Genomic DNA, 15,626 nt, shown 5'->3' on the forward strand with positions numbered 1-15,626 from the left:
CCAACCACTTTCTGAGGGGTCAGCATATTATGGCAGTCTATTAAATATGTTTTTCATGATGCTGTTGTATCTGATATGATATATATATATATTTATACCAGCCTAATCATACAAGCAGGAAATGCACTCTTCTTCCTAAATATATGTTCAGGTAACACTGTGAGAGGTTCTTTCTAAATAATAAAGGACAAAAACTTAAACTTTGCTCTTATCTGATGGTGACTAAAGTTTTACAGGGTTAACATGGATAATAAAGACAAAAGAAAAAAAAAAAAACACCCTAAAAATCCAAATAACCAGACCATTAGCAAATCAAACAGACACTATTTTAGTCATAGCCTAGGAAGACTACTAAGTGAACATCATACTGTGCAAAAAAGCTAATGCAAGAAAGTTATGTAACAGTGAAGTTTTCAAAAAAAATTTAAGTCGTAAAGAGAAATTTAAGCATAAAAACTGTCAGAGAGCATTTTGTTTCATTTATTGATTAAGAGACTCAATTATAAGCCTTGCAATTATAACACAGTTTCATAAATCCATTTTCATGGACAATCACAGCCTTCTTAGAAGAAGAAATCAATGAAAATCAGCACAGTATTATGTGAAAGAGTAAAAGAAGAAAGATGTAACACATCCAGCATGTAAACCCATGACTTTCAGGGCTGACACTGTTAAGTAACCATTAATATCCTTAAAATTGTTATCAACAATAGTCCTATTATAGGAGTCACTGAAGTACCTGCAGGATGAAGGGTTTTATTTTACCTGTTTTCATGAAGCCTGGATGCTCAGCAATGTTGGCACTGTTTAAAAGTTTGACAGCTTTACGGTAATTGCCTCTCAAATACTCAAAATTGCTCTTAAGAAAGAGAGAAGGAGCTGACTGTGAAGGAGAAAATAATAGTTTGTTATCCTCTGCTTGATGATTTCTACTGCTAGTGTTATATCACTTCACAAACTTGGCTCTGCTGCCATTTAAAAATAAATGGGTTTAGGCCATAACACTTTCAAGAACTCTGTCATGAACTATAGAGAACCCTGTCATGGAAATGACTAAGGGCAGAGGATCTCTAACCTGTCTTGTAATACCTTCCTCCCCACACTTCCCCTCCCTGCAGAGTTCCTCGTAGGCTGTAATCTTCCTGGTCTGCCAACAGAGACCTCATGATTCAGAAGGTTTTCTGTTAAACTTGCTTTCCAGAAAGACATAAGCCTCCAAAAAACAACAAAAAGAAGAAAAAAACAATCCTAAAAAATGCCCACATATCCCAGAATAAATATTTTATAAACTGGTTTAAATTACCAATTACATCAAAGTTTGTAATATGCATAACATCTATAGTAAACTAAAACTTATTTCATTTCAATCATAAAGAAAGCTGAACTTGTTTATTATAGTGTTTCACTGTTATTTTGACACCACAAAGCGTATTTTTTTAGCAACTGAAAACAGCACAAATAAGAAAATTCTACATTAGTTACATTTGCAAAGAGATTACAAACCAAACTGACTACATAAAGAATTACTTCAAACATCCACCCTCAGCAAGACCTTTTTTTGTAAAGTACATTAGGAAATTCAGTTTTAAGATAAAGAACACACCCAGATTTGAAAAACAACAATCTTAAGAATACTTACATTCCCAGCTGTATTCATAACTGACTTGATCTCCCTTTTGCATGCTTTTAATGACTTCATCTGGATATAGGCTCTCACCTTATACTGTTAAAAATTAAATTTGTTACATAACATACAATAATTTCTGCAGGTTTACAAGACAAAATGCATTATTTAGATATTTACTGCAGAATATTTTATATACATCTTTAAAGTAGGTAGAAAAAAGCTATTCAAAAAGTCTTCACAAAGAAGAAGTTCTATTTAGACTTTAAACACCACATTTATAGGGTTTGTATTTACAAAAAGCAGATGAACATTTTGTTCAGTGGCTGCTCTATATTCAAACACAGATATGAGTACCTAGAATGACAAACTAATTTATATAAAGAATCTAACATCTTAATCCCAGACATTTACCTACTAAACTGAAAACACCAGAAAGTGAATGCTAACAGAGAAGCACTCTGATTCTTCACATATTTTTCAACAGAAGAGTACAGTGAAATAAAACCTCAGCTGATTTAGACTGCTGGAGGTCGAACAGACAAATTCAATGCAGCAAACTGCCATGTAAAGAAATTATTATAACACACATGGAATGAAATGGTGGTGGTGGGAAAGTTAAGTCAGTTCTTCCTGTACAAGGATTGCACGAAAAAGGAAGATTTAGAAAAATTCATTGTTTTGTTTTACAACAAGGAGAGAAAGCATCATAATTTGGGCTGAACTAGTTTTGAAGGATAAGACACTCAGATTTAGAAAACCTGTAAAGAAATGTTCTTCTATAAATAACATGAAGACCCTTACCTGATGTATCTTAGATTTAGCAACCTCTATTAAAGCTCCACTTTCAGCTTTTTGATTCGAAGAATCTTTATTAGTATTATTACCTGACTGTCAAACAAAAAAAATGAAGCATTACAGTTAGTCACCTTTTAAATTCAGTTGAGAGACTCACACAAAGAAAAAGAAGTATTTAATAGTATAAATAATAATACTGTTTTAAGTATTTAGTATCAAAATGTACACATCCCACCAGGAACTAACTTGAGTTTAACTATCAAAATCCATGAACCACACCAGCCTATGAAGAGATGAATTCTGTACTAACATTAGTGCTACTCTGTGTAGCTCTGCAGTTAAGAAGAATTCCTTTGCCTAGAAGAACGACATGCACATTCTAGAGTACCTATTTAATACTTCCTTCAGTACAATTACTATTATACTTAAATAGAGAATATTTTAAGTGTGACACTCCCTCAAGAGGGAAACACTGAAATGCCTCTCTTCACTTCCAAGCCACCACTGATTCTACTGATTTTTCCAAAAGGCACATGAAAGACTTCATTTGAAAGTCTGCCTCATACTTTCAGATACTATGTAAAAAAGATACTTAATTTCCCATCCTATGCTATGCAACTGCAGTTCCTCTGACACTGACATCCCTTTCAAACTTAGGGTCTCATATGGACATAATCAAAGACAAACAATATTTGACCCTGGACACAACTGTATTTCCAATGCAAGTCTCTGACTGAAGAAAGACATCTTAGCTCTCTGAAGTAAGAGAAAAGGGTGAAAGAGAGGGAATAAACAGCTGCTGTACACAATTAACTCAGTTACTAACATATTTAAGCTGCTGTCTGAAGTTACAGGTGATCTAATATAGTTTTAGAAATCAAAAGCCTTTTAAGACACTAATTTTGGATTGAGCTAAAGCTTACTTCTGATAAAGATTTAATGGCATTTGTGTGATTTTAAGCTTACCTCACTTTTTCCATTCTTGCTATTATTGTTGCCCTGTGAAATCATTTTTTCCAGAACAGCAAGCAGATGCAAGGCTTTCTCAGCTTGGTAAGTTAACAGGTATAAGTCTACAAGCAAGAAGCATACAGCCTGGGCAAATTTCTCTTCTGTGAAAAGCAAAGAAGAAAAAATTGTTTTACAGCTCTCATATCAATCCCTCCAAACATGATGGAAAAAAAATGACTATAAAGCGCCATCTATGCAACACTATGAGAAAAATCAATACATTACATAAGAAAAAATAATGCTGTCGTGTCCATCCCACAGCTAAGTACACACACAGAAAAGAAAGCTCATTCATTCAAATGGCATCAGCATAAAAGCACAGACTAAAGACAGCTTAACAAGTATTTCATGTTCATAGGTTCTGAGAACTGAGCTAAGCAGATCAGCACCAAAGATGCAGCATCTGAACAGACAGAGCCATATGAAGATGTAGAATCCCACAGAGCTCAGAAAGATTTTGTACAAACACATCTCTGTTTAGCTGACTTCACAGAGTAAGTCCAAATTATGCATATTGAAAACTGGGAGGAACTGAAGCAGAAACACAGTTATATTTACTTAATTTACTGAGACCCACATATATACATCCTTCAGCCTTCTCACTTCTAAAATTCAACAAGGATTATGAAATTACTTCAAAAAAGTATGGCAATTCCACTGCACAAGGTACCATAGCTCATAAAAGTTGCAGACTTTGTATTCAGATATAAGCACATAGAGTTCTGTATTACCTGTATTTAAAAATGAGTGCCCTGAAAAACAGACACATACCTGTGAAGTTGCATGATGGCTCAAAACATTAGCTTTACAATAATTTCATTAGCTTGTACATATTATTTACATAAATATCTTCACAAGTTGAAAAAATCCATTTCAGTTTCATAGCACTTGTATGCTAAAGCTCTCTGAAGCACCTTCCCCCAAATTCATTTGCTGTCCTTGATATAAGTAAAACATATTCTTCATTCCAAACCCTACTTAATTTCTTAAAACCATATTAGACAAATGACAAATCACTTGTCTGGTAGTGAGAAAGACTGAATTGTCTTTCTGTGGCTCTTGAATGAACAAGATTCTTCTTTCTGCCTACATACCAAAAGGCTCTATGAACTGGTACAGCTTCTCCCCAACGGATATAGCTTCAGTATACTGACGCAGATGGTACAGGATAACAGCTTGATTGTAGTACAGCATACTGTTCTCAACATCATCCAAACCATCCATTTCTTCAACAACAGAGTGAACCTGAAAAAATCCCACTCAGTTCATTAAACTTTCAGTACCCGTGATTTTTAAGTACCAGGTATTTAAAAAAAAAACCAAAACAACTCCAAAGCTATGAATTTTTCTAAAGGTAAATTTTAACTTACTGACCTAATAAACTTCATCGTTGTTGCACATTAATACAGAAAAAAAAATACAATGAAATAGAAAATTGTCAACGGAGTAGTAAAGTAATATTTTCACTTTTTTATTATTTCACAAGCTATTCCATGTTAAGGAACTTTCTACTGAAACAACATAGCAGGTCCTTCTATTATTATAATCTCAGACCAATTTCAACAATAGTTTAAAACACAACTACAAAAACTGTCCTACAAGATTAAACTGACTCAGATGTTTAAAAGTCATATTTCTTTCTTATTTTATTAAATCTATAGGACAAGGGGTAAAAGCTTTACTCCTACTTCACTGAAAGATCCCACCACCATTAACAGTACTCAAAATCAAGTATCATGTCAATACAGTTGCATTACCTGGTTTTTCAGCTGGTTAAGGGTTTGTCTCAAATTGTCTGTGGTAGTCTGATTACTTTTACAGAACTCTGCAACAGCAGTATTCAAAGTTATTTTGTAGTCATCTTTGTTTATGTCTTGAAGGGTATTTAGGTGTTGTAAACAAGCATCATAGTTTCCAGCCTGTAAATTGTACAAATACCAGAAGCATGCATTAGAAGATACAGTCTTTCCTTTATCAATACAAGTGAACTAAGCATCTATACACATTCTTCATTATTTATGCAGATTAACATGGATGAGAAGCAAGTCTAAATGTTGAAGCCATATCCAAACTTCAAAAATAATTTGGTGGAGGAAGGACAAATTAAATAGCTGATTATTATTAACAGATGTTTCCATGAAAAGCATTATTCTCATTTCTCTTATCATATTAAGCTTCAAGACTCTGTTTCCTCAGTTTTCATAATCTTTCCCCATTTCATGAATACTGAGCAGTTGCTTACACAAGTTCCAGCCCAACATTTTATGTTCAGTCTTCAGTTCATCTGAATATATAGTGATTTAAAATTTGATCTATGGAAGTTAGCTCAAGAGAGATTGGAAAAAGAAAATGTCACTTTCCCAGAATAGATTAAAAAAAAACTTTTCATAACCTTTAGCTGTTGGATGAAATATTCAATCACCTAGGCATGCCTAAACAGAAACTAGGAGCCAAGCATGATACTCCACTGATGTGTGATTTAATGGAAAATTTCCCTTTTTTTGACCACAGGAATAAACAAGGACTTCCAATTCACATACCTCTGCCTGCTTTCAGTTTTTCTTTTCTGTGTTGGTACAGGAGGACTTCAGTGGCATCAAGGAATGAAAGAGAATTCCTCACTCTTTCAACTACATTAAGCCTAGATGATGCTTCACTTTCAACCGCTCAATTCCTACACAGGAATAATCACATTCACCTCTTCCATATCAGAGTTACTTTCAAAGTGATCAGACAGATAAGCAGATGCATTTCCATCTCTGTCAATGGTTTACACCCAAAAGCTAAGCTCCTGAGTACCACCCTCCACTTACTCCTCATTTTCAGGTGCTGCTGCACACAGCTTCTCCCGGACTCCTGATTAACTTCATATTAAGGGCAGAATACAACAAAGAATAGCCCTGGGTCCTTCTGCTCTTCCCCAGAAAGCTTCCATTCTGCAGCTCCTTTCCATGGAACCATTCCAGTTCCTTCAGTCTCTCAGGCAGGCACAGTTATACAACACAGAGAGAGGTGGCAGGACATTGACCCATTTTCAGAACTCTAAGCACCAACAGCATGGATTGCCTTGTGATCATGTGCACACAGGAACTTGCAACTCAACCTTTATGCATGCTCCTTAGTTGAGCCAGTTCATCTCCCAGTGATTCTCTTCCTGTGCTCACACTTGGAGCTTCTCTTCAGTAGGAGCTTTCAGATCACAGCAACAAGGCTTCTAACCATGGCTGATCTACAAATCTTGAACCTTTAAATGCTCAGCTTATTTCGTGATGTTTTTCTTCCACTAGCAGTCCTTTATGACACTCTACTAGATAGGATCTAGAACACCCAATTTTATAAGAATTATGTCAAGACTGAAACTGGACGTGTGATATGATACAGAAGCATGCGAGGCAGTCCACAATGCTATATGGAGCTACTCAATAGCAAGAAGTCAGCAAAAAAGGCATCAAATTAATTCTGCTCGCATTTGTTGCCACCTCACTCCATGAATTCAGGGAATTCTTAAAGCAAGAAAAAACAAGATAAACCAGACACACTGAACCAGGATAAAAGCAAAAATTAAATCATTAGCAGATCAAAAGTATTTTAGGCATTTAGATGTGTGGGCAAGGTGGAAAACAAATGACTCTCATGTGTCTTCAGTTCTCAGGCTCAAATGCCACTGATTAAAATGTTATTGAAAAAGAGTGAGCTAGACAGCATTCAAGAAGACACCAGTGAACAACATAGTGTTAAGAACCAACTACATGCGCTTCATGTAACAAAAAGAATGAAACATAGAAGTACTTGGTGAAACATTGAAGCAAGAATCTCAAAAGACAACACTTAAATTCTTTCCTGACCTATTTCACAAATTCAAAAGAGAATTTAAAACAAGGCATTTTGGTGACAGAGATACAATTGAAAGGAAAAGTAATTATACTTCCTGTCACACATTAAATTAGGAGCCAGTACAACGAAAGAAATAAACTGAAAGATCTGGTACCTGAACTTTAACACAGAAGAAAAAAATCTTACACAAAACAAGTAGTAGATACTTGTAGATACTGTAGGTGTTAGGCATTCAGAAATATGTTTTAATGCAGTGACAGGGCATTATACAACACTTTTTGTGAAAGAATATAGCACAATGCTAAAACACTAAAGTGTTTGTTTCATTGTTGTGTTTTAAATATATAAGGTTCTTCTAAACACTAACACACCATTTTTAGCTTGATGTAATTAATCCTTCTGAGACATCACGCATTTCCAATGCTCATGCAGAAGAGAAGCCTGCTTCTTCTAATTAACTCATCATATAGCTTTTAAGGTTACTAAGTTTTGAGAATCAAGATTAAAAGTGCTCTTGTTCAAGTATCCTGTTCAGTCTTCTCACACCACAGCAGACAGAAAATGCCTGTACTGTCTCTATAACAAAACTAGTGCTACTTTTGAACATACTCTTAATGCATTTGCAACTGTATTAAGAAAACAGGAAAAACACTTACACAAGCTCATTTAGCAGTAATGTGGTAACTTAGGAGTCTCAGTTTGACTTTGTCTTACCTGAAAAGCTTGTAATGCACTGCTTGACAATTCCTTTTCCTGATCAGTAATCCCAGAAGTACCCGCTCCTTCATGTTTTTCAGTACCTTGATCTGTAAAGTGGACAGAATATTACAACAAAGCTTGCAAGTGTGACGACAGCTGTGCAGCTTAAAAAATTTGTTTCTTTCAGTTCTCCAGGTCCTCCTGCCAGCACAAGTAATTTTACAGATAACTGTAGCAGTGTCCATACTACATTATCTATATCCCAAATTATATCTCCTATCACAATATATCAAGTTATTCTATACTTCTAGTGAATTCCTCTCCATGAAATGCAAATTACGGTGCTCAATAAATAACCAAAGTCCTGCAAGTTAACTGATAACCCACACATTTTAGATTTCTCTTTAAAGCTGCAACCATACACTAGGATTGTCTTATTTTGCTCAAAAGTCAGCAGTGAAGGCCATGCATCATGAAATATGTACCACAGTGGGTTAGATGAAAACCCACACAAAATCCTGTATAGTGCTTCCTAAACAGCAAGCAAGAGATACTCCAGGGTGCAACAAAATCCAGTAAACACTGTAACTTCCCCACAGCTCTCTACTTTGGAAGAATATCTCCCCAAATAACAGGCTGCACTTGAACCATAACTGTTAATAATCACTGACAGATCTAATATATTTTTGAAAAACCTCTCTATACTTTTGTATTCTTCAAAAGAAGAATATTTCTTGTATTGCAAGGCACAAACACATGCTGCCTGTTCACTTTTTCAGCCTCACTCCAAATCTTACAGATCTTCCTTTGAATTACCTCCCTTCCAACGTGAGCAGGAGCAGTTTATTCTCCATCTTACATTTTTTTTCCCAGAATCTTCTCCAGTTCTACTGTACTCTTTTCCAGATTAAGACAAGAACAATGAGTAGCAACTATGATGGTGGCCTCTTTATGCATTTATATAGCAATTTAAGAAGGTTTTCATTGCCTTCAATTTTTTACATAGAATTCCTAATGATTTATGTTTCAGTCACCAATGAACATATTTTTCAGAAAGTCTACTAAATTCTTTTGTCATCATGCAATTAAGAATTCAGTGAAGTTGCATTAAAAAGCACAGTACAGACATTCCATGTCAAAGAAGCTGAAAATAAAACCAACCCACTAAGCCCTTCCTTGTGCTGAATACAAACTACTGAGAAAACAAGCACACAACCACCACACTAGAGAGTCTTTCTAGGAGCATTAATTAATGTGCTAAAACATACAAAAATAATTTCATGTTTTTGAAACAAAAACTTTATAAACCAACAACGGTTTCTGCTTCTGCAGAAAATTATTTCTTGAATTTCACAGTGGAAGATCTGCTCTAACACACATATCTTAGTAGACTATGTAGGCTTTGTAAACCAAATGACTGCTTTCTCTTCCCTATAATTCAGAGATATAATGCAAACCCTGCTAATTTTGTTTTCACTTTGAACAACACTTATTGAATGAAAACACTTAGCTGTGAGCTCCTCTGCAAAATCCATTCCCCATCATCACCAATATATCTGGATCTTCTACTAGTGACCAATGAAAATTTATAAATACAGGACAAATGACAATTATAAGGGGCAGTCAAACCTCAGAAGATTCATGAAATAATATCCTCAGTAAGAATAAAACAGACTTAATAATCTATTAAGTATGTGCCTGTTCCTGGGAAATAGTGAAATTCTTTCCACCTGCAATAACACTATTGCCCCCTGCATTTGAGCAAGAATTGTAAATATTTGGTTGGGACTTCAATCCTGCATAAAGATGTCAACAAAGTAGAGATTTTAAAATCTCAACAAATCTTACACCAGCAAAAGTCACCCACTGTCATTTGGACAAAATTCAGGGTTCAGCAATTTTAGTATTCCGGAGGGATGGATTCTCAAGGGCCTACACCTGCTATGAAATCTGACTGAATAATGCATTGATCAACACCACTTCTTGCACTGCCTTGTCCTTCAAAAGGAAAAGCAAAAGAGAAATTTAAACCACAAGGAACCTCAGAACATTTTTGATGTGCCAAAAGCTTTCCACAGTGAAAGAGGAAAGGAACAGGAAGTACCTCTGCTTCAACTTAAATATAGCATAGATCTGATTCCAGCTCTAAACTTGGTGATTATACAGATGAACTGAAAGCTCCCACCCTCCAAGGATCTCTTGAACAGCAGCAAATAAGCAAATGTTTTTCCCCTCAAATTTTCATGCTAGCAGTGGCATTATCTGCTTTACTTGCTCAGCATGTCTGTCAGACTATGCTGGTAAAATAACCATGGTGCAGAGCCTTGAGACTCTAAAGCTCCTGATAACACTCAGTCTGATCAGATTCCTCACATATGGGTTTACCTAGCAGAGAACCATCAACTACCATGTACATTACTGATTACTGCCTTTGTAAGCAGGTTTGTAAGACCAGTGTCTCAAAGGAAGTCTGAATTCAATGTCTTCAGTGAAGCAACAGATAAACCAAGAGACACTTAGATAAGGTCTGCAATAAAAACTGCACTTCCATAGCTTGGTTGATGTAATTCCTAAGGAAAAATCAGGACAAGTCTTCAAATTTCACTGTCTCTCTAAGCTTGTTGGTACATCAAACAAACACAAACAAATCCAAAACATAAAATGAAACTGGGGACTACTTTAAGCAAAACCAGAGCTGTCTCTGTAATATGATCAACTGTACCTACTCCCACTCAGTAAACAAAGCAGGTTTGTGAAACCTGAACTGGAAGCTTATCAAGAAAAAACTAAAATCCAGCTGATGTGGTTGACAGTGTAGCTCCTTCCTTTGAAAAAAGCACAACAACCCTAGGCTACTCTCTACCTTTTTTGTCCAAACACACCTAAAACTTGTTAAAGACCTAAAAGCCGTTCCAGTCTAATGTGATACAGCCATTCTTGTTCAGACTGGAAACTACTGCTTCAGCTGATCTTTGCTATCAGAGATCCCTCCAAGAGGAGTCACTTGAAAGCTGGCTGGCATAAGATACTGAACAGAACTCACTGATTCCAGTGAAGTGGCAGGGGTGGTGAGGACAGAGTGCTCCTATTCTCTTGGCTGCAAATGGCTACCCCAGTGCTTGCAAATAAAACTGTTACTTCCACGTTCCTTGAAGCATTTGAAAGCGAAACAGGTAGGGAACTTGTTCCCTGGCAGAAGAAACAGCATGCCTTGCTCACTTGGGCCCCTGTGACCTTTGGCATTCTTGCAGAAGCACGTGGTGTGGGTAACATATGGCACACCAGTCATCTCCAACATGCTCCCATCTGTACAGCAGCCACAATTATCAGCTGAAATATCCAGAGCAGTGCAAATTCTCTGCTTCACAAGTGAGAGAACTTGATTTATCTCTGTAATTTGTATTTAAATATGGACCTGTTTGTTTAACTTTTCATTTGTCCAACCTTCATGCATACAGACCAACTCCAAAACTAAAATTTGTGTAGGCTCATCATGAGGGGCAAAAGGAACAACCTGGAAAAGGATGTAAAAATCACATGCTCAGATTTTGAGGCTTCTGGAAGAAGCTTCTGCACCGAGTTGGAAGTTAAAGAATGAAGCCAGGAATTATCTTCCTAGCTATCAATCCTGGGGCTGAGCAGTAGCAACACTATGTCACGGAGGCTGGTTTGCTTTGTACAAGCAGGAAGCTGCTCCTGCTGGAGAAGGTACATCATGATGAGCTTCAGGAAAACAACCTCTATGAGAGGCGAACAAGGAAAAGTATTGGACTGCCACCTGAAAAGGAAGATTGCTCTCCTCATGGGCTTGCTGCCAGAATTTCATAAAAGCAACAAGAAGTCACATCTCCCACATACACATACCTGAAGACACCTGAGAGTGACTGCAATCACTATCCTTCTCATACCTGCTCTCTGTTTTTCCAAAGACTGCTGTTCCTGAGCTCTCTTGTTCCTACACCCTGAAGATTACATCTTGCATGAACTGTGCTGCTGAACACCAGTGCATCTCTGGAAATATTTTTATTTCCAAACTCTACAGGCAGAGGGATAATCTCTTTCTTGAAAGGAGGAATCTATCACACGACTTGCTCCAAAAGAATTTGGAAGCATATGAAGCCCAGCCAGTGTCCAGCCATTAAAGATAAGAGTTCGTGGCACCAAGACTTACATTTTAATTTTTGTATTAAGCCCTCCACTATCAGTATAGGTATAATAGGTTTCTTTGATATTGTGCAATAAAAAGCAAACACTTCTCAGTGGAAAGCTACCTGTAGCTCACTGCTATGAACAAGTGCAGCATGTAGAGTATTTTGCCATAGCTCACATCTTTGATTCATTTTGCACATACTTTTACGAATGTAAAACTGAAAAGCTCCTTCAACACTTCAAAGAACATCAACAAAAGATACTAAAAACTTGATGCCAATTATTTTTCTTGTAGTTTAGCAGTCACAGTTTTTGTAAATAAACATGCTAGTTTAGTAAACATCACTCAGTACAGTATACTTAATTTCCCTGTAATGGTCCCACCACGTAAAAAACAAAAAAAAAGGTGGCCAGACACAGGACCCAAGGAAACAGCATGAAGCTGTGTCACTGAGGTTTAGGTTGGATATTGGGAAAAGGTTCTTCATTCAGAGGGTGTTTGGGCACTGGAATGGGTTTCTCACTTGGCACAAAGCCTGACAGAGTTCAAAAAGTGTTTGGAAAATGCTCACAGGCACAAGGTATGATTCTTAGAGATGTCCTGTGCTGGGCCAGGAACTGGAATTTCTCCATCTTTATCAGTCCCTTCTAACTCAGGATATCCTATGCTTCTATTATGTAGACTTATACAATTCTATAAGTAAGGTTTTCCTCCACGTCAGCCTCTTCTCCATCCCCTCAAGAGCTGCCATCTGATGGAATGACCTTTCCTGCAATGAAGACTTCTTGCATGATGGGGAGTTGTATGGGAGATGGACGAGCGGTAGTGCTACACAGCAACTGTATTTGAGATTTATTCTGTCTGTTTACCAGAACATGGCTTATTTTTTAGTCTCAGTGAGTTCTCTCCACAGTGTCTTTTCAGGCCTGAGCTCAGTGAGGACGCACTCATTCCCTGAAACCAAAGCAGCATCCCTGAGGGAATCAGACCGAACTCCAGCGATTAAGTGGCACCACCAAGAGTTATAACCTCCCTCGTACCCTCTGCGTGCCCCAGTTTAACAAATTAACCCAGACGCTCGACCCCTGTAGATGTTATTGAGCTCTGGGCGACACACACACACACATACACACATACACACACACACACACATACACACACACAAACCCCCCCGCCAAGACGTCCATAGGGCCCTCCCCGCCGAGCCTTTCCCGGCCAGGAGGGGGCAATAGCCCAGCGCCGCTTGCCGTGCGCACACGGCCCCGCCGGTGACCCGCAGGTGTCACGGGGACCCCTCACGGACGGCGGGGCACTACCTCCTGGGCGGAAGGACACGGCACACAGCCGCACAGGCGGTCGTTTTTCCCGGCGGCGCTCGCCGCCACCCGCGGGGGCGCGTGTCCCTCCGCGCCGGGCCCCCCCCACCTCGCACTCACCCGCAGCCTTGTCCGCCGCCATCTCCGTCTTGGCCGCAGCTCCGTGCGGGACCGCACAGCCCGAGAGCGCCGGTAGATGCCGAGAGTCCCCCGCGCGCTGCCCGACCGCCGCCACCAACCGGCCGCTGCCCCCCCGGCTCTGCTTTGCCGCCGCCGCTGCCCTGCGCGCGCCGGGCCCGCCCCGCCGGTTGCGCCGCCCGCCCCGATTCGCCCGCCGCTTCCGGGTTCCCGGCGCGCCCGCGACGTCCGGTTGTTGCCGGGGCAGCGCGGATGTGACGCAAGGACGCGGCGGGGGGAGGGAGAGGTGAGGGAGGTGGGACCGCCATGTTGGCGTGTGAGGGCCGGGGTGCGGCACTGCCCGGTCCTCCCCCGGCACGGAGCTCGCTGGCAGCCGCCCGCCGCCGTCTCGAACGGGTCTTGTCCTTTCTGCCCCGTCCAGACCTGCCGGCTCTCATCAATGTACGCAAATGTCTAAAGGTGCTGAGAGGATGAAGTCAGGCTCTGCTCGGTTGTGCCAAGCAATGGGACAAGAGGCGATGGGCAGGAGCTCATCCGTAGGAAGTTTCACCTGAACATGAAGATGAACTTTGCTGTGCGGGTGACGGAGCACTGGAACAGATTGTCCAGAGAGGCTGAGGAGTCTCTATCACCAGGAATATTCAAGAACCCCCTGGAATCCTGTGCAAGGTCTCTAGGATGGTCTTGCTTGAGCAGGGGGGTTGGACCAGCTGATCCACTGGGGTCCCTTCCAACTTGACCCATTCTGTGATCCCCTCCAAAGCAATAGCAGGGACCTGGAGGCTTCTGTTTAATATATTCTCTAGTTTATGTGGATTATCAGGCAGAATATCTAAAGTGTTGTTGAGGTGCTTCTCGCCACACTAATTAATGGCAATAAATGCCCGGTGCAGGTTGGGTGCCTGCATCCCGCATTCCTTCCTAAGCGGCTGTTTGGGAACTGGACACCCAAAGCCTGAGCAAGGAGACAAAACCCTCATCAGATTGAAGACCCCAATTAGCCTTTGTCATTATTATATTTCTCATTAAAGTAACAGGCATGGGATAAATGGCACTGGCATAGTCGTGAATATTAAAGATACTTTAGTGTTTGTGTCCAGGTCCAGGCCCCTCAGTTCCGGAAGGGCATAAAGGGGCTGGAGTGGGTCCAGCGAAAGTCAGTGAAGCTGGCAAAGGGTCTAGAGGATAACAAGGAGAAGCCAAGGGAGCCAGGGTTGTTTAGCCTGGAGAAAAGGAGGCTCAGGGGTGACCTTATCACTCTCTACAAGTGCCTGAAAGGAGGGTGTAGTGAAGTGGAGGTCAGGCTCTTTTGGGCAGCCTGTGACAGGACTAGTGTCAAGCTGTGCCAGGGGAGGTTAGGCATCAGGAGGAATTTCACGAGGAAAGAGCAATTAAACATTAGAATGGATTGCTCAGGGAGGTGATGGAGTTGCTGCCCCTGGAAGCAAAGACTGGACATGGCACTTAGTGCCATGGTCTGGTTGACAGTGGTGCTTAGTCATGGGCTGGACTTCATGATCTCAGAGGGCTTTTCCAAGATAAGGGATTCAGTGATAATTTGGATACTACTATACATAGTATTTAAGCATTCACTTTTGCTACAATGTATCTTGGTAGGCTCAACAGCTACTTCTGACTCTTGGGCATGGACTCTGTGGATATAGTGTGCAGAGGAGGCAGGTAGGGTTTATTTTTTTTGAACCCTCATAGTTATATTTATAACAGGAAGTGGGATGAGGTTAGAAGGTACCCCAGAGGTGTCCCCTTTAAGCACCAAAAGGTTCTTTGTGTCTCCGTCCCTTGGAGTCAAGCTACAGGGACAGTTACCCTTAATGGCCATCACGGACTTGCACTGTGCTTCTCCTGTGTCACTGCGGGGCTCCTGTCAGTCACAGCTTCCACAGTGATAGGCAACAGTTATCTGTTGATATGGGAACACTTTCTTCTATTATTTCTCCAGACATGGTTCTTCAAGATTTCCCCCTCTCCCCACTCCTTCCTCATTTATTCCTGTTAAACTTCACCTTGTTTTTCTGCTTGTGACAGTGAGTGTAGA

The 15,626-nt window shown here is 39.9% G+C and overlaps 1 protein-coding gene across 4 annotated transcripts in view; it reads right to left on the bottom strand.

Moving 5' to 3' along the window:
• The window catches only part of CNOT10 (CCR4-NOT transcription complex subunit 10), a 32,346-nt gene extending 18,567 nt beyond the window's left edge, over positions 1-13,779 (bottom strand). Inside the window, exons 1-9 of one of the 4 annotated variants that reach the window (XM_086850384.1) lie at positions 13,553-13,734; positions 7,982-8,073; positions 5,974-6,107; positions 5,191-5,352; positions 4,528-4,678; positions 3,389-3,534; positions 2,429-2,515; positions 1,640-1,723; positions 766-883 (exon numbers count right to left, since the gene is read on the bottom strand). In XM_086850384.1, the coding sequence (XP_086706510.1) occupies positions 766-883; positions 1,640-1,723; positions 2,429-2,515; positions 3,389-3,534; positions 4,528-4,657 (565 nt within the window). In that variant the 5' untranslated portion in view covers positions 4,658-4,678; positions 5,191-5,352; positions 5,974-6,107; positions 7,982-8,073; positions 13,553-13,734. Of the gene's footprint in view, positions 1-765; positions 884-1,639; positions 1,724-2,428; positions 2,516-3,388; positions 3,535-4,527; positions 4,679-5,190; positions 5,353-5,973; positions 6,108-7,981; positions 8,074-13,317; positions 13,504-13,552 lie in introns of those variants that run through there. The other 3 variants (XM_086850390.1, XM_086850379.1, XM_086850380.1) reach the window with 3 other exon arrangements.
• Between the last annotated feature and the right edge of the window lie 1,847 nt (positions 13,780-15,626).

This window comes from Cyanistes caeruleus, chromosome 1 (assembly GCF_971803275.1).
Source record: "Cyanistes caeruleus chromosome 1, bCyaCae1.hap1.1, whole genome shotgun sequence".
Lineage (NCBI taxonomy): Eukaryota > Metazoa > Chordata > Aves > Passeriformes > Paridae > Cyanistes > Cyanistes caeruleus.